This window comes from Lactuca saligna, chromosome 1 (assembly GCF_052625555.1).
Source record: "Lactuca saligna cultivar CGN05327 chromosome 1, ASM5262555v1, whole genome shotgun sequence".
NCBI classification, from domain to species: domain Eukaryota; kingdom Viridiplantae; phylum Streptophyta; class Magnoliopsida; order Asterales; family Asteraceae; genus Lactuca; species Lactuca saligna.
In genome coordinates, this window is record NC_136417.1 from 181,530,966 (window position 1) to 181,557,296 (window position 26,331).

The 26,331-nt window shown below is 35.7% G+C and overlaps 3 protein-coding genes across 4 annotated transcripts; 2 read left to right on the forward strand and 1 right to left on the reverse strand.

Moving 5' to 3' along the window:
- Positions 1–6,717: 6,717 nt before the first annotated feature.
- On the reverse strand, positions 6,718–9,570 carry LOC145046488 (cysteine-rich receptor-like protein kinase 10). 2 transcript variants are annotated; one of them, XM_078994775.1, is made up of 7 exons: positions 8,569–9,570; positions 8,351–8,461; positions 8,132–8,274; positions 7,834–8,044; positions 7,489–7,729; positions 7,253–7,403; positions 6,718–7,120 (listed from the first exon to the last, which is right to left on the reverse strand). In XM_078994775.1, exons 1-7 carry the CDS (start codon positions 9,374–9,376, stop codon positions 6,827–6,829), a joined length of 1,959 nt encoding a protein of 652 aa, XP_078850901.1. In that variant the 5' UTR covers positions 9,377–9,570; the 3' UTR covers positions 6,718–6,826. The 2 variants fall into 2 exon arrangements, with proteins under 2 accessions (XP_078850901.1, XP_078850908.1); XM_078994782.1 differs by having other exon boundaries at positions 7,489–7,726; positions 8,569–9,569.
- A 13,930-nt stretch (positions 9,571–23,500) lies between these two features.
- Positions 23,501–24,439, forward strand: LOC145014226 (uncharacterized). Its single transcript, XM_078972605.1, has one exon. The coding sequence runs from the start codon at positions 23,501–23,503 to the stop codon at positions 24,437–24,439; it is 939 nt and encodes a 312-aa protein (XP_078828731.1).
- Positions 24,440–25,037: 598 nt separating this feature from the next.
- Positions 25,038–25,472, forward strand: LOC145014236 (uncharacterized). The gene has a single exon (XM_078972616.1). It carries the CDS (start codon positions 25,038–25,040, stop codon positions 25,470–25,472), a length of 435 nt encoding a protein of 144 aa, XP_078828742.1.
- Positions 25,473–26,331: the final 859 nt, after the last annotated feature.

A 26,331-nucleotide genomic window follows, 5' to 3' on the forward strand; every position in this document is an offset into this window, starting at 1 on the left:
TAAAAACCGTTGAGCAATTGTCGACACCGGAGACACCGACAAAAATTCACCAAATTCTAGGTCTTACCGACCTACTGTCATAGTTCATTCAGAACCCCTCACAAATTTCAGAAACCTTTACGACTCTGACCCAACAAGGGGTGGCCCTTGACTGCAAAGTTAAATAAGAAAAAGAAACCTTGGGGATTCCAAGTGAGTGACCAAGTTCTTTAGGAAGTCCCACTCCAGGAATGGCGTAATACGCTTCGTAAAGCGTTGAAAGCTAAATCCAAGGTAGACAAGACTTCCGAGATTCTTACCAGAATCGGTCCTATATCTCACAGACTAGACCTACTCCGCAAACTCAGTAACGTACATTCTATTCTTCGCGTCTCGATCGTGAAACCATACCTTTCCGTTAGGAATCTTGTAAGTCCACTCATCGAGATCGTCGCCTTCGTATTAGAACCGTCGTGACCCTCGACCGAGAGGTCAAGCGGACAAAGCAACGTCGTCGCCAGTTACTGAAGGTTCGTTGGAATGCCAACCAAGAACCCGATTTCACTTAGGTGCGCTAGAACCAATCGATTAGGAAGTTTCCTCCTCACGACTCAATCATTCATACCTACTTCCTTACCTAAATTCTAATTTTGGGATGAAATTCCCTTCAACAGGGGGGATGATGTGACAACCCAAAATTTCCATTCAGTCAAACCCTAAAAGTCAACCACTTCGTATCATATGTTAAAGTCATTATTTCTTATTTTCAAGAAATATAAGGTTCGTTTGATTATTTTAATACTATTTTTAAACAAACGGGTGAAAGAAAGTGTCGTCTTGGGTTTTGAATTTTAAAAACCGCAAACACTTTGCGTCTTAGAAATTCCCGACCAAACTTTTATGTTTGGGTTGAAAAATCACCCAAAAAACGTGAACTCATACCTATGTATGACTTTACTCCCGAAAAAGTTAGTTATTTGTGTTTACTCCCCTATGTATGACTCTCTCCGGTATCATCCAAGATTTAATTCCAAATCTTCAAACTTGTAGGTGTTCTAACCATTTCAAGTTAGTAAAAAACTTAATCTAGTGTTTGTGCATCTATTCATCCATTCATTTCCGGTTTTTATTTAGATTTTCCAAAACACCAAGAACACCAAGAACACACACTAAGTGTTCTTGGCCTTTTAGCTCAAATCAAGCCTTCTACTAGTAAGTGCTTCCATCCTTGAGTGATTTTAATCTAGTATTACATTTAAACATCAAGAATTTATGCCAAGAACACATGTTTAACGGTGTTCATGGTCCAAGAAGTTGCTTGGGCCGTAAACACCATAAAATGCACCAAAGTGTGCCTAAGTCCTTATCTAATCCCTAGTTTGATGTATAAACCCTGCTTGACATGTTTAATCCTTCCTTTGTTGTTTTCAAGCCTTGAAAAACATCAAATACCCACAAATATAAGTGTTTACGGTTTGGGGATCTCCCAAAACCGTAAACACTGAAAAGTATGTCCATATGCGTTATTTTCCTTCCTTAGGCTTATAAACTAGCACATACACTTACCTAATTGTGTTAGGGACTTGAAATCATGGCCATACACCCTTCCATATGCATTTATAGTTTTTCAACCCAAAAGGAAAAATCCATGAGGCCGTAAACTCCTCAAATGAGGTCCTTTCCCTACAACACTTACATGCAACCTTTGAGACTTATAACACTTGTATAAAGTGTTTACCATGTCATAGAGTGTCTTAACTTTGTTTATTAGTTGTTTAAAGACTAATTGTGTATATACATATATCCTTATATGTTATTAGGGTCTTTGTGCGTGTCTAATTCTTCACTTGACACCAAGCACTTATCCGACACTTCCTTCCGATCCACTTACTACAGGTGAGTTCATACCCCTTAATCAATGTTTTAACTGTTTTTAAATGTTTTATGGGGGGATACAAGTATAATTATGCTAGTTACTATATCAATCACATGTGATTAGTAAGCAACATTCAAATGATTGGCTACTCATTAGCTATTTTACCAAACAGTTTCCTTCAAATGATTTTCATACACACTTTATATGTTTAAAACTCCTTATTACACTGTACATTTTACTCTGTATATTACATTTCAAACTTATTTACAATTGTGTTTCAAACAAATGTTTCTTTATACTAAACCGTTTTATGAAACCCATGTCTTCAATACCCTTATATAGATCGACATCAAGTTGATCTTTTCTTAGAAAATATTTATGTTCAAAGGTTTTTACAAAACTTATTTTATGCTTTTATATTATAAATTGCATGCCTATATATGTATATTTATATGATGAATGTTTAAAAGACTTAGGAAGGCTATCCACCATATTTCCTTTTCGCGATTGAGATGTGGTCTGGTGGGATATCGGGTACCCGTCCGAAGGTCATTTAAATATTAGTTATATATCATATGTACATATATAGTCGTAAAGGTTCTTCCAGTTCATTCAATTCCCTTGAGTAGCAAGGGTACACATCCATGTTCATACGTCCCAATTACATTACTAGTAAACTCCCATATTGGTAGTTTAGGAAGATACTGGAACCATTACTAGAACACGATATCTTACAATGAGTCAGTTCATTCATGAGTCTATACTTGCTAGGTAGAGAGCACGTACATTGCAGCTAGCACACAGAGAACATTTCAGTACATTACTTTACATTTACATTGATACGTTTACATAGAGATCATGTTATAAGCATGCCTATATATGTATAATTATATAAGCAATGTTTAAAGGACTTAGGAAGGCTATCCACCCTATTTCCTTTTCGCGCTTGAGATATGGTATGGTGGGATATTGAGTACCATCCAAAGGTCGTTTAAACATTGGTTATATATCATGTATACATATATGGACTTACTAGTTCCTTTCAGTCAGTTCAGTGCCTTTGGGTAGCAAAGGCCTATGTTCATATACTTTTACATGATTACGCTTACATAAGTACATATACATGAATACGTTAACAAAATTGTGATCCACTCTATCGAAGCATGCCTTAAATGTCATGGCCCGAGTTGCAGCCAAAGTCTCTTGGAGGGAGAGCGTGAGTTTGCGTATAGATCTATACTGGATTAACTATCCTACACCTTGCTGCTAGTTACAGCCGGACCTGCAGGTCTGCGGGTGCCAAACGTCATTCCGTTTTTACGACCATTCGTGTGTCGTTGTTACCAGTCAATAATATGGTGAAATTAATCACATAATACCATAATATAAATCTGGTTTAAGGTAGTTAGTACAACAGTAGTTCTTATAGCGTTACATTTTAGTACTACATTAATTTTCCCTATACATATATTTAGTGATCTTTTCACATAAACTTTAAATGTAAAAACTATATTTTATTAAATGATAGTTACACTTGGGAAAATTACACACTTTTACATGAAATGAACATTTAGAACAGTTAAGTCTTAGTAGAAGACTATATTGAGAACAGTTAAGTCTTGGTAGAAGCACCCTTATATAATAGTAGGAATCATAGGGATTTCTCGAGTTTTTCAAACGTTTACAGTTGTTTTACAAACATTTTTATACTTACGGTTTATAAACTTACAACTTCTTACATACAAATTAAGACACTAAAATACTTATGATCTCACCAGCTTCAAAGCTGATACTCGCTTTCAAAATTACTTGTATCCTCAGGTCATTATAGACAGGTACCGATGCAAGGAGAAAGGAAGATGGAGCTCATTCAAGACTCATCTTTCATTTTGATTTATGCTTTAGTGTTTATCAAAATTTGACAGAACACTTGTATAATAATTATATTATTAATGCAATGGATGATGTTGTTGCTTGTTTACTACTTTTCATTGTTGTGATACTGTACATGACGTCCTCCGCCCCAGAACGTTTCTGCCGTTCTTGGTTTTGGGGTGTGACAAAAGCAGGCTGCACAATCAAAAGATACAGTTCTAAAACTTCTTATTCATACAATGCTTAGAGTAATTTACACTTTTGTTCCCTTTATATAGACGATTTCTTCAATTTTTGTCATCTAAGGTTTTCGTAAAAGTGTTACAGGAAAAAATAAAGGAACAGTTTAGAAGATTATACCCTCCTAGGGATTTCAAGACGGAATAAATCATCATAAGTCCTGTTTAAAGCTCCTTTCTTGATCTCGGGGTGCTCCGAATCAATGAAAGGCCCTAATTGTTAACGAGTTAAATACAATGATTGTTATTTTAGAGTGATTTTGGTTTTTGAACAGTTACATGGTTAAAATTGTAAATTCTCACCAGTATAAGCAACTTAGGCTACTTTCTTTTTGCATATGCAAGAAGATCAGATAGTGGCTCAAAGAATAAGTTATCAGTCGTGGTGTAAGGGCCTGAAGCAATAATATGCTCAAACATGACATGGATAGAATCAGAGAGAAACCAGATACTAAACTTAAAGGGGTACTTTAGTAAAATAAAGAACAAGCTTTACACACCAATGATAAATCTGATGCTATATCAGATAAATCAGCAGGCTTTTTATCTTCATCCATAACTTGTCTATTCTTTTGACGAATATTTTCATCATCAAGGACAGATAACGGTACATAATCAACAATTTTTGTTGCGATTAAATAGTGCCCACTTTGATTCTGTCCTTCAATACCTATCACTTGTCGGATTATGTTTAAGTTAAATGTTTTTTTTGTCAGTTTCCATTTTAACTATCTACCTGGCCTGGGAAAAGGGAAAACCGATCCAGTTTCTTTAAGTCAAGGTGTACACGTTGACCTCCAGAATGCTCAACACTGTTCAAATAAGTAATATAGGACAACAGTAAGGGAAAACATGTTTGAAAAGAGCATAAAGATTCAACAAATATTACCTGCTTTGAAGCATGATTGGTTTTTCCTTTAAATGCCCTTCTTCTTCACAGCAAATCATGCCAACATCAAAAATACTTTTCTGATAGGGAAATATGAGATGTAATTTATGTTGTTGAAGCTCTTCAAAGATGATAAAAAAGAAAAGAATAATTCTAATAAAATATATATAGGAATTACTTGGGAAGCAATCGATAGATCAATAGGTTCCTCATAAAGCAGAGATTCAACCATGGCTTTTGAATAATTCATGATTTTATCTTCAAGATAATTAAACAAAACTTCCAAAAAAACATTAAAGTTAGTGATGTAACCATAATCATGAGACAAAAAGCAATCAAAATTAAGAGAATACAAGAATACCTTGTCTTTTATACTATCATACATGTATCTGCATCTAGGATCTCATCAAGAGCTCCACTCCAACCTTTTCCAAACCACCCTCATATTCCTCCTCGTAGTTCATCTTATTCATCGCCTCCTCCACCCACCATCCTTCACCACCTCCTCCGATTTTCATGGACCCAATCCGCTACTCCAACCTCCGAGCGGAGCCCTCAAGTCAATCAAACCACTCGGTTGTCTCGAATCTGACGTGATACACGCCAGCAAGGACTTGAGCCCGAAGATGGATTCGTAAGAACCTCAATATCTTCTTCTAGACCTTCTCCATCTTCCGCGACAACTATAAGTTCTTGTAGAAGTTCCAACGGCTGGAGACGAGGGATCTTCCAGCAAGTTCAAAGCCGTTGCGGAGAGCTCTGGAGAGAATATCGAGCTGTATCCGACATGTCGTGGTTAACTCCACGCCGGAGTACTTGATCTGAGATACGAGCTTGGTTGCGTTTTTCCTTAAGGATAAACAAAATGGACTTAGTATTGGTGGAGGCGGATTGGGGTTTGTAGAGAAAAGGAGAAAGAGAGAGTGAAGGTCATCAACTGGTGGAAAGGACAAATCTTATGGTGAAATTCAAGCAGGGTTTGAGATAAACAAAAGGGAAAACACACGAAGAAGGAGGAGAACACACGAAGGAGAAGGAGAAAGGAGGAGACGCAACAGGCGGGGTTTTAATTTTTTTGGGGGATTTCGTTTTCCCCTATCCACTAAATGCGTGTTCATTAAAATTATAAATGTACACTTCTAGAGGACAAGCATTTAACATACAGTGCCCTCCGTGTTTTTCATTTTTTTTTTCTTATGACACTAATTTAAGGGCACACAATAATGTGTGGCCTAAATTCATAAATATTTTTAAGAGGTGACACTGTTTTTAATGTCACTCTATTTTGGGTAACATAAATCAATGACTGTCGTGGTTTGCACGTCATAAAATGATATTTTTCTTGTAGTGTGATATGGTTATGGTTTGTACGATATTGGTATTTTGGGGAACTTACTAAGTTTTGGGCTTAGAGTTTTGGATTTTTTTTCAGGTACTTCGGATAATCGCAGGAAGACGAATGCTTGATCGTTTACCTCTACACATTTTATGATTTTGATTTCTAAGATACTCTGATATGAAACTATTTTGAAAACATTTCTTTAATAAATAACGATTTTTTGGATTTTTGAAAAAGTTTAAAATTTTTGTAAAATTTATGGATGTTACATACTAATTTTGTGGCAGAAAACTAACAAAAATGTTGTAGTTGTTATGATCCAAATAATTGTAACCAATTGGACACGTGGCTTAACAGAGACAAATGTGGCCCAATAGATACTATGGACAAAGTAGGATACAATAATTGAAATACAAATCTATACCTATAGCTAGGACATTAGTTCAGGAGTATTTTTGTTTTTTTTTTTTTTATTTTTTTTTTTATTTTTATTTTTTTTGGTATGAGATGAATCTATGTAATGCATGCTGAACACACAACATTCTATATCTACACAAAAGAATAAAAGGGCAATATATTCATTACACAACCCGATCACCGATGCCTCTACTTTCTGAAGCTTTCCCTGCCTAAGTTTCATTAGCTGAATAAAAGCCAAATTCATCGCCATTCCAAGTTGAAGAAAAGTTATCAAAGGTGATAAGTTGGCTGAAAGACATGGGAGGTTTAGGATCAGAGAGGGATTTCCATTCACCTTCAAGCATAAATGCAACCGAAGACATGGTGGGACGATCGTTTGGATCTTCTTCAACGCATAGTAGAGCAATACGCATCCATTTGAGACCCTCATCGACAGGACAATCATCATTCAGATTTTCATCTATCAGTTGCTCTCCTTTTCCTTCTTCCCATAACATCCATGCCTTCAATTGTCAAAGTAACATGGTCTAATCGTTAGAAATTAGCCAATTCTTGAACAAGTGAGAATTTTTAAATAGAAAATGATCTAACTGAAATGAAAAATTGAAGACATTAATGAGAAAATTTTGGCTTACATAGTAGAGAAGGTTTTGATCATGTTCTTCATAAAACAACCTGCAGTTCCTTTTCCCAGAAATAATTTCAAGCAGAAGTACACCAAAACTATACACATCAGATTTAATTGAGAACAACCCCTCCATTGCATACTCAGGTGCCATGTATCCACTGTCCAAGGTTCACAACAAACTTTAATACAGTTAACCTAAATAACTGAATATATTAATTTCTATAAACTGTATATCTGGCTTACTAGGTTCCAACAACTCTGTTAGTGTTAGCTTCCATTTGATTAGATCCAAAAATTCTCGCAGTGCCAAAATCTGATATTTTTGGGTTAATATCGTCATCTAATAGAACATTGCTAGCTTTGAGGTCTCTATGTATGATCTTGAGGCGAGAGTCCTCATGAAGATACCGAAGACCCTTTGCTATTCCATTCACTATGTTGACACGCTTAGCCCAATCCAGTTCTTTTGCTTTTTTAGGATCTTCTATCATACAAGTACGCTAATAAGTTACTCATAATTAAATACATAACGTTAACAAGGTTTATAAGAAAAAAATAGAGAAATGCCGAAAGGGTTGGATAACAAACCAAAAAGATACTTATCAAGGCTACTGTTAGACATGTATTCATAAACAAGGAGCCTTTCCTTCCCTTTCATACAGCAACCCAAAAGCTTCACCAAATTTTTATGTTGTAGCGTTATTATTAGTTTTACTTCTGTTTTGAATTCCTTCATTCCTTGACTTGAGTTTTGTGAAAGTCTTTTCACAGCTATCTTTTTGCCATCGGAGAGCGTTCCCTGAGACAAAAAAAAAAATGATTGAGAAATGTAAAGTAACAAAAAAAAAAAGAGACCAATGTGTATTGATATATTTGTGGTTATTACCCAATAAACAGAACCAAAACCACCTTCTCCAAGTTTATTTGCATCCGAGAAATTACGAGTAGCTGCTTGAATTGTGTTTAGTCTGAAGTAAATAATTTCGCCAGTGTCATCATCTGATCCTTCAAACAGTTCTTCCTCTTCCTCTACACAAAGATTGTTATTGGACTCCTTGATGGGTGATTCTATATAATGATATTCTACTAGTTAAATCTTATTTACCTTTTCTACTCCCGATCCTGCGAACCTTAAGGCAGATAAAGAAAGTCGAGATAGCCAATGTGACAGCTGCCACTGCTACTACTGGAATAATGACCTTTGATCTCTTTTTCCCTTCATGGATTTATATCAAATACCAATAACCAACCTTTTGCTCATCAATAACTAATATCTAAAACTTCTTTTAAAAAAAAATAGTAACAATAAAAGTTAAAATGAACCTGTTGGTGGAATTCGTGGAGAATTTGTTGGTGGCATTGGTGGTGATACATCCACTACGTTAACAATATATATTATGTATCTTATCAAACATGAGTATCGGTAGTAAACTAATCCGTCAGTACTTCCATTATACGATGCTAGTAGATACTCAGTAGCGTTACCCAAGCACTCTTCACATTTATTATGAGATATAGTGGGAATGCATTGCATAGTCGCTTTAATATCCCCCCTAGAACTCGGTAAATTCTCACTTCCAGTGTAAAACGTTTGAATGTAACCATCAGTAACTGCTGTAACCCGTAACTTTTTCAACAAGTTCATTAGGGTCTCAACGACAAAATCCCAATTCGGGATATAATTTTCTGGAAATGATATAACGTCTTCATCATCGCCATCAACTGTGTTTAAGCTGCTATTAGAGTAGCTGAGAATACAGGTACGGAAAAACCAAGCTGTGGCTTTCTTTTGGTTTGGACATTCCAGTTTTAGCCGGTTGGGTGCAGCTCTCACACAGCCAAGACACGTGTCATTTTGAAAGATCCCGGGGCATATTGCGAGGGCATAAGCTGTGTTCGAGTTCGACTCATTGTCTTGTGTTGAATTTGAAAATCTTGAAAAGACACCATTTCCGGTGGGTGCTTCTGCTAAAGCCAATAACGCATCATTGAGGTTCTTTTCATACGCACTATTTAGGGTAAAGTTTCCCTGCTTTCCGCACAGTGAATCTGCATGGGTAATGGTGAGACGAGAAAGATTTGCAAGAATGAAAAACTCAGTTATAGCTAATACCCAATTCATGGAAGCCATTAGTGTTTGTTTGTGGGAAATAATGTGTGTAGCTGTATAAAAGGCAACTCATTTGTCAACAACTTTGACTTCTGAATCATAAGTAACGTTGAAAATTCAAAGTGTAGGAAGTCGATGAAGTAAATGTGTGATCCCCTCATGGCGATATTACGTGATTTGTATGCAACTGTAGAGATGAAACAAAAATGTGGAGGACAATGAGAGAAAAGGAGTGGAGCGGAAGCCTTCAAATCAGACCTGGTAGTCAACCTATATATCATTTAACGTAGCTACACCACCATTAAAACCAACGCCAATGCAAGGACAAACAAAAAAAGACGTGGTCCATTTACACTTTAATCATACCGCAGAATACTAGCCTTTTGTATTAATAACTTTGAAAATATTAGATTTGCTATTACATTAATATATTAAATTTGAACAAAACATTAATTAAGAAAAAGGGAGCGCAATTTTGCTTAATAAAATTTAGGGATATGTAACAATATGACCATTAGTTACATGAGATACAAACATAATTCTAAAGTACGGAGTTGGATAAAACTAGATTGGTGACTAAAATATATTGGTCATATTTCGAAACTAAATGTAGCCAGTAATTATCAATGGATGTTGTCGTTATTTTATACAATTAGCGACGTGAATATTTAAGTGACAACAAAATTTTACTGATTTTGGTTACGTAAATAGTGACTATAGTGACCAACAAAGTGGTCAATAGATATTTATTGTTAGAGACAAACAAAATGTCACTAATTAAGGAATTATGAAAAAAATTAAAGAAAACCGACCTTTCTTGTATGTGGTCCGAGTCTCCCTATCCTCCAGGTATCCCTAGTTTATAAGTACCTGGTTAGTCTTTATCTTTTGTTTCCTTTTACTAACTTTTCTTCTCCTCTATTTAAACACCTCTGATGAATGATTTAATTAAGCTTTTGTATTATCAAAATATTTATGTTATTGCATACTAGTACAAAACAAAAATGACATACAGAGACACATCATAAAAAGTATGATCATATGCATATAGTGATATTTTATTTTTTCACAGAAAGAGTAATGGAAGGTGACGTTATCGTATAAATTTTATGGTCACTTTAAAATATAGTGTCCGTATAATATGGAAAAATGTGACCGTATTTTATAAGTGTGGCTATTGGGTAAAAAATTGTTTTGTTAAAATAAATCATTTTATCCAATATTGTGGCGTTAAACTGTCAGTAGACACATTTATTTAATAATTATAGTGACTGTATATCACCAACCGGCTACATACATGTTGTTTCAATTTGGCGTTTTGCTAAGAAGTTGTCACACAATTGTAAGTTTATTAAAAACTATTGTGTATATTTTGCTGACATGCAGTTACGGTAAACATGACCATGTTACTAAATGGTCACGTGTAATTAATTTTATAAGTGATGATTTGCTAATAATTAGTCACAAAAAGAATCTATCGTATATAAATAGACAATTAAGTGAAACATAATCATAAATACTATAAAGACAAATATTTTATTATAATTATCTATTTAATATTAGCTTACGACCATATTTATATTACTTATTATCACCGATGCTATCATTCAAACACATAAAAATTTATAACTATGACTATTTTATATCATTTTGACATATAAATCAATTAAAAATATAATCATAATTGATTTATAGACACAATGATGTTTGTAATTTTGATCAATATTCAATTTAGACAAAACTACTAAATTAGTCCTTGTGGTTTGCAAAAAACTTTAGATAGGGTCCAAAACGTTTTCAACCTGCATGGAAGATTCAAAATCAAAAACTTCTTGGAATTTTGGTCCAAAAAATCTTGAAAAGACTATTATGCCCTTTTGTTTTTTTTTTATCATTTCTTTTTACTTAATTAATATTAAAAATAATATAAACCCCCACACAAGACACACACACTTTCTCTCTCTCTCTCTCTCACTCACCATCTCTCTCTCTATCTCTCTCTCTCTCTCTTATATATATATATATATATATATATATATATATATATATATATATATATATATATATATATATATATATATATATATATCGTTGAATCTCCTCAAAACCTATAAGGAAAACATGAAGTTTCAATCAGTTCGCAAACATAGTTTCCATTAGATTCACTAACAATTTGGTGCAAGGTTAAGGCTACAGCTCTCCGTATTCAAGTGATATCGGAGGAGTAAGCCAATAACCCAATGAGTTCTCAAAATAATAAAAAAAAATAACGAATAAAAGGGGGAGGGGGAGAGTGTTTCGTGGCTTCTACCTGTGAGAATGAATGATCCAAAAAAAAAAAAAAACTGTAACCGATTTATCCCTATCTTCTTTCCAACCAGATTGTACGCACAAAGAGACCCCCAAAAAAACTTGGTGTTGAATTTTTTTGCCCACCATCAAGAACAAACAATCATGGATGGGAATGAAAGCTTATATTCAAAAATTTGAAATATATGTTGAAATCCCCAAACAGTTGAACTCATCCCTCATTCTTTATGCTAGACTGATGATGATTTGGACGTTTGGTGTTCCAAAGCTACACATCTAAGCTGATCCCCTACCAGATAAGAATCACCATTTATACCTTTATTCTTCACCATCTTCACCTGAAACTCTAGATAAAAAAAGAGAGAATACCCTTCAATGATTTACACCCATAATCCTTTGTTCTTCACAACTTTTTTAAACCCATCAAAACATGCGATCGACTTAGAGTGAGAAGAAAAGAAATGACCTAATTCTTTCAGATAACGATGTTCACACACACCTGGAGGATCGATTGCATGGGTAATCGTTTTACTGAAGTGTAGTTGGGTATCGTGGTCATTTACTGAAGTGTAGTTGGGTATCGGGAGTAATTGTTTGATTTTCTACAAGAAGTAACAAGACGAGAGAGAGAGAGAGAGAGAGAGAGAGAGTGTGTGAGTGTGTGTGTGTGTGTGGTGTGGTGTGGAGGCAGTTTATATTATTTTTAATATTAATAAAATAAGAAAGAAATTAAAAGAAATGTAAAAAAACAAAACAAAAGGGCATAATAGTTTTTTTTAGATTTTTTGGACCAAAATCAAAGTAAGTTTTTGATTTTCGACCTTCCATGCAGGTTGAAAACATTTTGGACCTTATCCAAAGTTTTTCGCAAACCACGAGGACCAATTTTATAGTTTTGTCTTCAATTTATTACTACAAATTTTTATTATTAGTGTACCTATTTTATCGTTTAGACACACAAACATTGTAAAGGGTGACTATTGTTTGTACTATGATCATAGACAATTATTTAAACCGTAGCCAAAAGTATTTTAAAGACACAATTTTTCTAACTATAGTTATCATATATCGACAATGTGTTATGATAAAAGGATATTTATACAAATAATAAATCAAACCATAGTAATCCATACATATGTTCCCCAATTAAATACTAAAAAATCCATGCAATCAAAACAAATCTACAAATTATGCTAATGAAAACAAAAAAGTTAGAAACCAAAAACTAGAACTGGTTTATCTTATTCATAGTGCTCCTTCTATTTTTTGACAATGGCATTTCTCGTGTCAAACTCTTTTTACGCTTCTTGGAGTTTTGAAGTTCATTTTCTTGAGTTAATTCTATATGTGGTACTTTATGGGTTTTATACAAAAGAACAATCATATGTGCTCTTGCAAAACCCTAAACATGAATCCAGCTTTCTCTATTGTACATGCAATTCATCCAAGACTTGAATACCCTATTCTAGCATACATTAAAATTGAAACATACAACAAAACAAGTTTAGATGATACATTTCAATAGTTTCAAGAATCCTTGATCTTCAAGAAGCTTAGTGTCACAAGTGTAACACCTCTAATGGCTTACAAACACCAAAGCAAAGAGGATGATGTTTAGGAGAGAGGGAGAAAGGATAAAAATCGGCTCCAAGCTTCCAAGGGATCAAGTGGCCGATTTTTCTAGCCATAAGGGTCCTTATATACTTGTGCTGCTAGGGTTTTAGTCAAAATCCGAATTGGATGACTTAGGCCCAAAGCAGCTTGAGAACCTTTTGGATTAAGGCCTCCTTGGATGAAATTTGAGTGGGCTTCCACTCCTAATTTCGTCACCCTTATATCCAAGAGAGTTCACAACCCAAAACCAAATATCACACAATTGACAATTTCAGTCCCCTTTGTTTAATTAATCTCTTTTAGTCACAAAATCAATTCTTAAATAATTATTGACTAATATTAATTAAACTATATGATTTCTCCTTTAATATATTATTCCTATAATATATTAATATACCATAATAACCTCTCTCTCTCCCTCTCTCTCTCTCTCTCCCTCCATAAATCATCCTATCAAGTTGCTTTGGTGAATGCAACCTAAAAGGACCATGCACAACTGGGCCAAGTACATACCCAATATATTTACGGGCTTAGATGCTAATCCAATAGTACTTGCAGTAGTAATAGAGAAAATAAATTGGCCAGGGATACACAAAAGGCATATAAGAAGCAGCATCTCTCTTTAGAAACACAAAAGCAAAAAAAAAAAAAAAATCATGATTCATAGAGTTCAAATTACCTAAATTTAGTTCTACATAATTCAATACAATTTTATAAACTTCAAAATCTATTGCCTGTTACAGAAAACATTTATAGTTTAATGGAAAAGATTATACAATTCAACACATAGGATACCACCAAATCCAGAAGTTGGATGTTGAGTACAACTACACCAACTTTGCCATGCTGAAACAAATGCAACCTACTGAACTTTAAAAAGAAAATCCAAGCTCACAAATGCAGTATGTAGTAGATAAACCAATCTACTTACAATTTCAATACCAAGCTCTATTGTTTTTGGACCCAAACAATTTGATTTTGGCTGACCTGGAAACATATAAACCAAGAGTGCCACACCCACTATTCCAACAACTCCACATAAATGTCATGCTTCAACAACCACATCATCAAGAGGAAGACCACAAGCCGTTTCTCCTGCCAGATGAATTTCTCAATAAATATAAAAACTAAAATATCTTTCATGGATTTTATGATTTATAGGATTAATGAGGATAACCCTTGTGAAAAAAGAATGGTTCTAGTGAAACCTCTTGTAACAACATGATTTTTCAAACCAAAATTTTCATTTTTAATATTAATAAGAACACATGTCTCAACACTAATTCTCAAAAACTCAATATAAGTTTTCAAAAACATTGTTCAAATCTAAGATCCATAAATATAACTCCAAATCCCGAGTGTGTGTACAATCACACCGGTGCCTTCATGCGATCATCCGGGGTACCTGAAACACTTAACACATAACACGGTAAGCACGAATGCTTAGTGAGTTCCCCAAATTACCACATACAACAATTCGCCACTCGACACTATACTTTGTACGACCCTTTGGTCAGTGTGTCTCTGTAGGACCCCCAGTCTCGTAGCTCGTTGGACCATGTGGCCCGATCTAGCTCGTTGGACCCTCTGGTCCGGTCTGAATGGCACATAGCATATATATATATATATATATATATATATATATATATATATATATATATATATATATATATATATGTATATATACACATAATCTCAAACAATGGCCTTCCGGTACACATATAGATACAACCCTGGGTAATGTATAGTGAGAAGACTAATCTCAGTAAACTCGAATGATCTTGAACTCAAAAAATTGATCTAGCCTCCGCCTAATCATACACATAAATTATCTCTAATAAATAATGGCTCTCAAAGGCTAGATTAATCCCTTCTATGCTCTCTTAGAAGGGTAAAAGACCATTCGACCCCTCCAATGGTCCAAAAGTCCACTTGTTGACTAAACTCTAAAAGTCAACGAAATTTAACCCTATGGAGTATGCGACGTGTACTCGATCCCTACGCTGGGCGTACTCGACCACTATGCAGATAACGACTAATTTCACCCTACGCCCCACGTATTGGGATTTACGCTCAACATATGTCCCCGTTTCACTATTAACTCATTTAGGGTCTTAATCAGTTAAGGCCTTGGCTCAAAATATAGATTTGCACCCCTAATAGCCTCCTAATCCATAAAGTTGAGGACTTTACGCCTTTTCATGGATGTAAAGGTCATCATCAACCAAAACACACCACTTTCTTCACTATAGAGATCATATCTCCTACATGGTTCACTCTTAACGTCCAAGATCAAATTTTTATGGATGTATAAAACTTAATACACTGAATAAGGACAGATCAAGGTATATGGAACTCCATTTTCTCATAAAGTCTCCACCTTTGGGACAAAAACCCTAGAAATGACCCATAATGCACAAATTAAAAAGATTGAGAAAGTTTTGAGCTTTTTACCTCCAACTCATGCTCCAACCTCTAAAAAGCATAGATCTAAGGCTTACACACCAACTCTATCTTCTTTAATGACACGTTATTCTCTTTAAAGGCACAGAAGAACACTATCAAGCTCAAACACACACACACAAGGTCTAGAACGAGGGTTCGTCACACTTAGGGCTCTCTCTCTCTCTGGAAATGGTTTCTAAAAGTGAGGCCAAAACTTTTCTTATATAGAGCTCACCCCCATAATTAGGGTTTCCATCTGGACCTAGCACGCCCAGCATACACTATGGTACACCCAATGTACTGGGTAGACTCCGCCTCAAGAACACACTCATGAGTACGTGCATCGTACTCTCCCTTACGCCCAACGTACTCAAAAACCACACTTTTCTTTCAAGGAAAAATTTTGACAACTTGAGGAAAGAAAAGGATCAAAGGAATATACCTGAATTTTGGGATGTTTCAATTCACCCTCGAAGTCTTGCTTCGCAAATAACTCGGGATACTACTCCCGCATCTCCGAATTTGGTTCCCAAGTCAAATCAGACCCCTTACGGTACTACCACTGGTCCTGAACAAGAGGCACTTCCTTGTTCCTCAGTCTCTCGATGTAATTCAGGCACACATGATCCACTTAAATGTACTCTAATGGTACTACCACCATCTAATCAGCCACACAGTTCTACAACTGGGACACGTGGAAGGTGCTATAGATCTGGCTCAACTTCTCAGGCAGCTCCAACTGATATGCTACCTTGCCAACCCTGGAAATCACCCTTAAAGGTGCTATATATCAAGTCCCCAACTTGCCCCACTTCCTAAACCGGATCACTTCTTTCGATGGGGAATCTTTTAGAAGCATAGAGTCTTCAACTTGGAACTCAAGCTCGGATTGTCGTCTGTCCGCGTAAGTCTTCTGACGACTTTGAGCCATTTGCAACCTCTGTCTGACCTGCTGAATCTGCTTGATCATCTTTGACACAATCTCTATTCCACCCATAACTCTCTGCCCCACCTCTCCCTATCATATGGGATTACAACACCTCCTCCCGTAAAGAAGCTCAAAGAGTGGCATATCGATGCTCGAGTGGTGGTTGTTCCTATAGGAAAACTCAGCCAAAGGTAGGTACGAGTTCCAACTCCCACTAAAATCCATAACGCATGCCTGAAGCATGCCCTCAAGTGTCCGAATCGTACGTTCACTCTGTCTGTCTGTTTGTGGATGGTAGGCGGTACTAAAATGCAATCGTGTTCCTAACTCCTCATGGGACTTCTTCTAGAATCTGGAAGTAAAACGCACATCTCGATCTGAAACTATGGATGTCGGCACCAAATGCCGAGTTACCACCTCTCACATATAAATCTCTGCTAGTCTCTCAGTAGAAGAGCACTCACTAATAGCAACGAAGTGAGCGCTCTTCGTCAACCGATCCATAATCACCCAGATCGCGTCAACTCCGTGCGCCGTCCTCGGCAATTTGGTGATAAAGTCCATCGAGATTTGCTCCCACTTCCACTGGGGAATCTCCAAAGACTGGAATGGACCATCAGGATGCTGGTGCACTACCTTGACTCAACGACAGGTCAGGCACTTCTCTACTACCCACTCTATGTCTCTCTTCATACAAGGCCACCAATAGTTTCTTTTCGGATCCAAATAGAACTTAGTGGCCCCGGGATGGATGGAAAATACAACATAGTGGCCCCGGGATGGATGGAAAATTGAATGTCATTATTAAAATACATAATCCATATATTATCTGATATTTCAGTAAATAAACATATAAAGTTAAATTTATATCTATAAGATTATATAACCATACACTACTACAAAAATACCATTTAACGACACACAATACATGTCATAAAATTCTCAGACGACACGCAAATGCACGTCAGGGAACGCCGTATCATAATGAAAGACGATAGGCTTTTGCGTGCCGTAAACTTACAACGTGAATTTATGACACACATTTACGACGTTCCTTTATGACACACAATGCGTGTCAATGAAGCTGTTGTCATAATGGAAGACATGCATTTGTATGTCGTAACCTTACGATGCGAGTTTACGACTCGTATTGTGTATCATTAAATTCTATGTCATAAATGAAGATGACACAAATTTGTGTGTCATAAACTTCAGATGCTAGTGATGATAAACATTTAAGGCGTACATTTACAATACACATATTAGAAAAGGAAATATATACAAAAACATTGAATTTCATTTAAATGTCAATCAAGTTACGTCACATTACATGTCAAACAATAGTACATGTCAACACTAATAACACATAAAACATGTTTTTCCTACATTTGGAGCATCCACTATTCCTTTATCTGCATGCAAGTTTAGGTCCAATTCAAAAAACCTGTAAAAGAATAACATTTGAAGTGACTAATGATTCAGTGTAATGGAAATTGATTGAATTATTAAAAAAAATTGAAAGTGAGCCTAGAGAGAGCAGGTGCCTGATCTTTGACAGCATGGAGACAATATTAAGAATAAGTTGGAAATAATAGTATTATTCAATACCTCTCTCTAAGTGATCACCATAAGTCAACCTTCCATCATCCAACATTTGAAGCAAAGTATGTGTAATGCTAGCCAATCAAATACTAAAAAAGTTGTATAATCATATATTATCATAATTACCAAAAACTATGTGTAATGCTAGCAAATCCAAATAGAAACATAGAGATATGCATACCTATCCCATCACTGCCCACCATATATTTTAGCAGATTTTGGAGATCCTTTTAAGGTGAGTCCTCTAAATGTGTTCAGCTTTATAAATAAAAATATAAACTTCATAATGACTTGATAACATGAACATAATGCATGGAAAAAGAATTGGTTTAGAAAACAAAGAAATCATGCAAGTTTTCTAAATATGTCACATACATCCAGTGGATCTTGGGTTAATATGTGTTGCACATGTGCCCATATCTCAAGGTTTATCAATAGACTATATTTTTTTCTTTAATATCCACTATAAATACTTGATATGCCTCACTTTCTGTATATGGAGAACAAAAAATATGGATTAATTCATAGCATTAATATTATAATATCAATGTATTTTCATTGATTTTTTCTTATGTAGTTGTATGGATATGTTTTCATGTAATTAAAATATTTTTAATTTTTTACCTCTTGTGAGATGAAAAATAATTGGAAGGATATTTTCTCATAGTGATGGAAAGGCCCATCAACAATGGAAGGTGATATGATGTTGCCATTGAGCCCCACAATGCTGTACCCATCTGTCCAAGGAAAGTATCACGTGCAACTATGTATTTGTGTAAGTCCCAAAAGAGAAGAAACAACACAGATCACTAAAAATATACAATATAGGGGCATAATGGTCATTCTACAAGTGCATAATTTGTTTTTTCTACAGGACATTGCTCTCCATGGATTATGGATACATAATTGAGCAGGCACAAACCCTAACTCTTACTTCTAAATCCTTCCACAATGAAAAGTTTTAGAGTATATAACCAAAATGTTTACACAAGAGACAAGATTAACCCTGTTTGTAATAGAATTTATATTATGCTTGTAGACCAAATTACCAAATTACCCTTTCTTGTCTATCATAAAATTCCTTTGCTTCTAGTTTGCAGCCTTAAATGAATAAGTTACTAAGTTTATTTCTTCTCTTTGATGTATATGTTGCTTCTCTTCTAATACATATGGTGGAGTTGAATTGATTTGTATGTTGATACATTGCACTCCTTTAACCTTTATTATTCTCCAATCCTTAAAATATATTGTTTTTTGGTAGTTGGTTAATAAAAATGCAGTTGAGACAGTTGGAAGGAAAAACTTTTGTAAGCATCAAGTAGGGTTCATAGTTCATTGGCTTGTACTGGTCTATAGGTGTTAGGTAATATTCCGATTCTTTATGATTCATGACTATTTTTCATGTTTTTCATTATATGTATGTCTGCAATTTATACATCGAAGCTAGTATTGAATGTTACATTCTTTATCTTATGAAATTCCAATATTTATACCCTTTGTTTCTTACCCAAAACGCATCATTAGGAACCCACCACATAATACACAGAGTGGAGAGAGACGAATGAAATGAACATATCATTGCTAGCTAGAGTAGGAAAGGCTACATGATGTTAACTCTAAGAACCTTGTTTATTGCGTTCAATCTATTTTATTTTTGATAAAAAAAAAAGGTAATTAAACTCTTCATATTTGATATTTGAAGATGTTAATTATCATGGAACTCAAATATCTTGCTCCTGATAAAATTTACACAAGTATCGCACTTGATTTTTTCATGGGTGAAAGCTTCATGATATTAAAACCCTCCTCTCTTCTTCTCTAGATCTTTTAGGGATTAAGATTCAACAATAAAAGGTTTAGATAATGTAATATAGTTGTTTTCCTAAAATATATTTGAAATTTTTTTTGGTTTTATTTTTTTCAGTCGTAGTTGGAAGTTATACCAATATAAATTGGTGTTGCTTTTCTTTTTTACTTGTTGCAGCTACAATTTCTCTTCGTTCGGCCTTCTATTGTGTTAGTTGTAATGGATTGATGGATGGTTGTTCCAGTATGATAGGAATAGTCAATGTAGAACCGTAATCGGAAAATATAAGCAACCTAAATAATTTATTTAATTGGATCAAAACATAGTTGTTCATAATACCTTCTTAAGTGCACAACATACTTCTATAAAATCACCAGGGACAATCCTCAACAACATTATTCCACTCCAACCATTTGCTAGATTTCTGAAAAAGAGCAAGTAATAATGAATTAATCTAAACAAATGAATAAAATACAAACATAATTAGTAAATCATATAAAGTAGGGTGAAGGAGAACTTACCATATCTTTCCAAAACTTTGACTTCTCCATTGGTGTTAAGATATCTACAATTTCAACAAGTTCATACTCATCAATTTCCTCATCAACTAGTACACAACATCAACAAGTTCATACTCATCAATTACCTCATCAACAAGTTCATACTCATCAATCTCCAGGGGGAGAACTCATCAACATATTCTTCAAGCTCTATTGAAATTCCAACCAAAGAAGGGGATAACAATCCTGGTCGTGAACAGGAGTTATTCTTCGAGGGGGAGAACACCAATGTTGGTGATGATGACATTCCATCTGAGCTAGAGGAAGAAATAAATGTTAAATTTGATCCTATCTATGATCCAAATTTTCCTCCACTTATCAAATGGTCCAAAGATCACCGTCAAACTCAAATTATTGGGGAATCTTCAGAAAAAGTGTTAACTCGTTCTCAAATCAAAACAAAACAGGTTGCACTCTTTTCTAAAGTCGAGTTTTTCATGTTCAACTCCTTTGTTTCCAAAGTTGAACCGAAGACTGTTAACTCTGCACTTGATCATTCAGACTGGGTTCAAGCCATGCAAGATGAATTAAATGAGTTTGAAAGAAACAAATTATGGTGTCTTATTCCAACTCCAAAGGATTCTTCGGTTGTCGGTCTCAAATGGGTTTTTTGGAACAAGATGGACAAGGAGGGGAATGTCATTCGTAACAAAGTGAGGCTGGTGGTCAAAGGATATTGTCAGAAAGAGGGAATTGATTATGAAGAGATATTCGCTCCAGTTGCAAGATTAGAGTCTGTTCGTATCTTTCTTGCATATGCAACTCAAAAGAACTTTGAAGTCTATCAGATGGACGTCAAATGTGCCTTCCTCAACGGTGAACATGAAGAAACTATATATGTTGACGAACCGCCAGGCTTCGTGAATGAGAAGTATCCAGATCATTGTTATGTCCTTGACATCACTGTATATGGCCTCAAACAGGCTCCAAGAGCATGGTATGAAACTCTCACTTGTTTCTCAAAAATGTCGAAATTCAAACAAGGTTTGGTTGACCCAACCTTCTTTCATAAGCGAGAAGGTAACCACCTTATGATAGTCCAAATTTATGTTGATGACATCATCTTTGGCTCCATGAATCCTAGCTTAACAGCTGAATTCAGAAAGTTGATGGAAAGTAAATTTGAGATGAGCTCAATTGGTCTAATTAACTTTTTTCTTGGATTGAACATTAGATAGGGACCCAAAGGCATTTTTATTAATCATGAGGCATACACCAAGACACTATTAGCTAAATTTGGGATGATGGGAGACTCCAAAGTGAAAGTGCCTATGGCCTTTGGAACTAAACTTATACCCTCATTGGAGAAACCAGAAGCTGATGTGACACTCTATCGTCAAATGATTGGGTCTTTGATGTATCTTACAACCAGTAGACCTGACATCATATTTAAAGTTGTAGATACTCTCGTTAGAAACATTTAGGCGAAAACCTCATCGAAATCCGAGTTATAACGAATATGTTATAAGCAATCAAAGATCCGCGACAAAACCGGCACGACGCCGAATGACGTAAAAAGTGAGTTTTTGATAAACTACTTTTTAGCCATGGTAATCTAAATGAATGTCGTGGTATTGGTTAAACTGAGAAGTTCGATAAAAAGAACGCCAAAATCTGACTTTGTATGAGGAAGTTATGATATTTCTAAATTTCAACATAATAGTAGACAGCTAAAAACTCGAATTTTAGATTGAGTGATCTTTAGCCAACACAACCTAAACGATAATTGAAGTCCTTGTCATTAGTAGTACAACGGTAAAAATTCTGACAAAAACCGATGTCGGATGAAGAAGTTATGAATTTTTAACGGATTTTCCCGTCCTTGTCTGTTAAAAATAATAATATTAAAATTAAATTCAAAATTATCCGACGAAGTCTAAACGCAAGTTGTAGAACATAATTTTAGCTACACGTGCATATAAAGAACGTCAAAAATGGAGCCCGTATGCAAATGTTATGGATTTTCGAAGATTTAGGCACAATTTTCGAGAATTTTGCATGGATAAGGTTCGGCCACATCACCCTTCATGCGAGCTCACCCCGTGTCCGATGCAGTGACTCACCCTCGCACAGCTGTCCCACTCGTGTTCGTCGCTGATTAGTCCAAAGCCGATGTCAATTAGGCATCCGACGCGCCTTTCGGCGTCCTAGGCGACATCTAAGACCCCTCGCTCCAGCTGTCGCGTGTACCGAGCGTCGCAACTTCGCTGCCACCTGCCTCTCCCTCCTTGCTTCGGATCCGAACCTTGGCCCTATATAAGGCCTAAGAGATATCCCAATTTTTGTTAGAAATTTTGCTACTTTTCACCCCACATCCCCCGAAGCCCCTGTAGAGATTAATTGACTGCGTCATGGGCTCGATCCTTAGCCCAATTTTGATTGCCGGTATTGGGCCTGTCCAATCGTGCATGTTTTTGTACTAGGGTTTAGTATATAAGCTGCATGCATCCAGTCTTAGATGTTATCGCTTTCATTGTTTATTTTCTCTAAGATTTGTAAACCCTAGCTCACCTCTACAGCGGAAGTTCTTCATCGAGCTCTGCTGAGGCGTGACTTTGTTTTGAATCATAAGCATACATTTGATTCTGTTTTGTGTTCATTCTTCTACTGCTATTGACTTGTTTGATTTCCATAATCATACCTGTGAAAGATCTAATCGATCTAGACTTTAATTCTTATCAATTGGTATCAGAGTAGGAGACTGTGTAATTCATACATATCTCTTCTGTCGATGAAGTTATTACGGTTTTATATTCCGCATAGATTAATATTAATTGAGTCGTCACTCCATATTGACGTATCTCATTAATTGTTGATCTAACCCTAACGATATATTACAAGTCTGATCTTTTATAGGTTATCGATCTAAAGTCAATACAATGTCCATGGATTATTCACAAAGCAATCCGATCAACATCTCCAATAGCATTGGTTCTACGACAAGGATACCAATCGTGTATACACAGGACTATGAAGTTTGGATGCATAACTATGAAGATTACGTTATTGGATTGGAGGATAATGGATACCTGATCTGGGAAGAGATTACTATAGGCCCATTCGCTCACTCAAGCACCTCTAAGATTGTCAAAACACAGAAAGAGTACAATCAGCTTGTCAACGATGTCAAAGATATTCCTCAGGATGAGAAGGAAAAGTTTCAATGCAACATCAAAGCCCTGAGAATGATAAGGTTTGCGCTGCAGTCGGATACGTTTCGTTTGGTAAGTTCTTGTGCCACAGCTAAAGAGATATGGGATAGATTAAAAGAATTGTATTCCACTGATGAAGATTTGGAACATTCAATCCAAACTCTCATGCTGTCTGAATTTGGTGACTTTAAGCAGAAGCCTGAAGAGAAACTTGTTCAAACTTTTGATCACTTCAATCATCTTTTAAGTAAAATGATAAAGCATGCGATTGAAAGCAAAGTTATTGAACCAAATGTTACTTTCATGAATGGCCTAAGACCCGAATGGATGGCTGTTGTATCAACAGTTAAAGCTCATGAACAGTTCAAGTCATATTCTCTGGCAAAACTAGTGGGTATTTTGAAATCCCATGAGAGTGTATTGTATAAGAAAACGAATGTGGTTTCTATTATGGGTTCTTTAGCTCTTGTCTCTAAAGGAAACAGTTCGGTTGAAGAAGAAGAGGGATATGATTTTGGAAATTATGATCTTACTGGTGAGGAATATGCTGTGATGGTGTTTAACCCCAGAAAATTTATTAAGAAGAAATTCCCAGCCAACAAGAACCGAAACTGGCAGGGTAGTTACAGCACCGAAAAGATCAAGGAGGAACCGAAGATGGGGTGAAAATATAAAGAGTCAAAGAAGGAAGTGTAAGTTGGAGGAGACTCAGGATTCGACTGCTATTACTGTGGAGGCAAGAATCATTTCGCAAAATGTAAGGTCGAACCTTATAATATGATGATGTTTGAGAGTGATCACTCAGCGTCAGCGTATGACTCAGCGTCAGCATCAGCGTATTAATTACTCAGTATATAGTTTCATATTCAGAATTTTTGTAACAGATTTGGTACTTATCTACTTCCCATAGTTTTCGTCTATTAGTTAGTTGGTATATCCCTGATTTGTAGGGACTGCCTAGACTAGTTCTATATAACCTTTTGTACAAGTTTGTAAAAGGGCATCTTTCACAAACCCTAATAGCCGCTTTGTGCATTCGATAATCTCTTTGTGAGATTATCATTCTTAGTGAAAGTTTATCTTTGTGACTCCTCCTTGTTCTTGTTTATAGTCATTGGTTGATAATTTGTTTGATCTTAGGAACTATAAATTGGTATCAAAGAAGTGTTCTCTTATCAAACAAATGGCTTCATCGTCTTCTTCTTTAAATTCATCAAATCATTCTTCTGCTAAAATTCCTCCATTTGATGAAACCAATTTTGCTATGTGGAAAATCAAAGCTCTCTATGCATTGGAATCTATAGATGAAGACATGTTGGATATCGTGAATGATTGTCCATATGTTCCGATGTATCAACCCTTGAAAAACAATGCTCCTGAGGGTGACATGAAGAAGACACCTAGGGAGAAATGGACAACAGATGATAAAAGAAATAGTGGTTTAGATGTACGTGCTTGGGCTGCAATCAGCTATGCTTTGCCATATAATGTCTTTGGGCTGGTTCAGAACTACATCTCAGCAAAAGAAATGATGGACATGCTGACTGTGCCTTTTGAAGGCACCGAGGAAGTCAAGGCCACTCAGATAAATGATCTAAACAGAAGGTATGAACATTTCTTTGCAAAGAAAGGTGAAACCCTGACTCAAACCTTCAATAGGTTTAATACTCTTGTTAATGATCTGCGGAGACTAGATTAGTTGAAGCATCGAACTGTTCTAGTGCAGAAGTTTTTGGATTCTCTGGGTGCAGGTTGGGAGAATTATGTTGATGTGCTGAAAAATAGTGAGAAGATCAGCACAATGGATTTACAAAGTCTCTATGGAAACCTTCGATACTATGAGGAATCCATGCTCTAGAGAAAGGAGGTGATGAAGGATGCTCAGCGTGAGTCATCAGTGGCATTATTTTCAAACAAAAAGCAAGTGTCAGAGTCAGACACTGAAAACCATTCAGACACTGATTCTTCTAAAAGTGAGACTGATGATATGGAAAAGGTAGTTGCTAGTGTTGCTTTCATTGTGAAGACTTTTGAGAAATCAGGGCGTAATTTCTCAAAGTTTCAGAAGAGGATGGATGGGAAATCTTATAAAAAATTAGATGCCATCAAGAAACATGTTACCGAAAAGAAAGGCAATGCTCAGTGCTTTAACTATGGTAGCACTGATCATTTTTCAAAATAATGCAAGCAAAGAAGAACCTAAAGCTCGGAGGAATACTGGAAGCAGAAGTACAACAAGTTGGTTGAGAAGTTGAAAGCAGAAAACTTGGAACATAAAGTTCTTGTCGGTGAAGAAGAAAACTGGAAGACTGATGAGGAGTCATCAGATGATGAAGTTAAATGTCTGATGGCTATGATAGAAGATAATGATGAATGTGAAGTCAACAAAAGTTCGTTTGATGCTGATATGTCTGATGCAGTTGAAAAATCCAGGAAGCACAACACTGATTCCCCTTCAATGTATCCGGTTTAAAATTTTGTTTCCTATTCAATGAATGAAAAAATCCAAATGTTTGAGTGTTTAGGTGTTCTTAATTCTAAGAAGAATCAAATCGTAA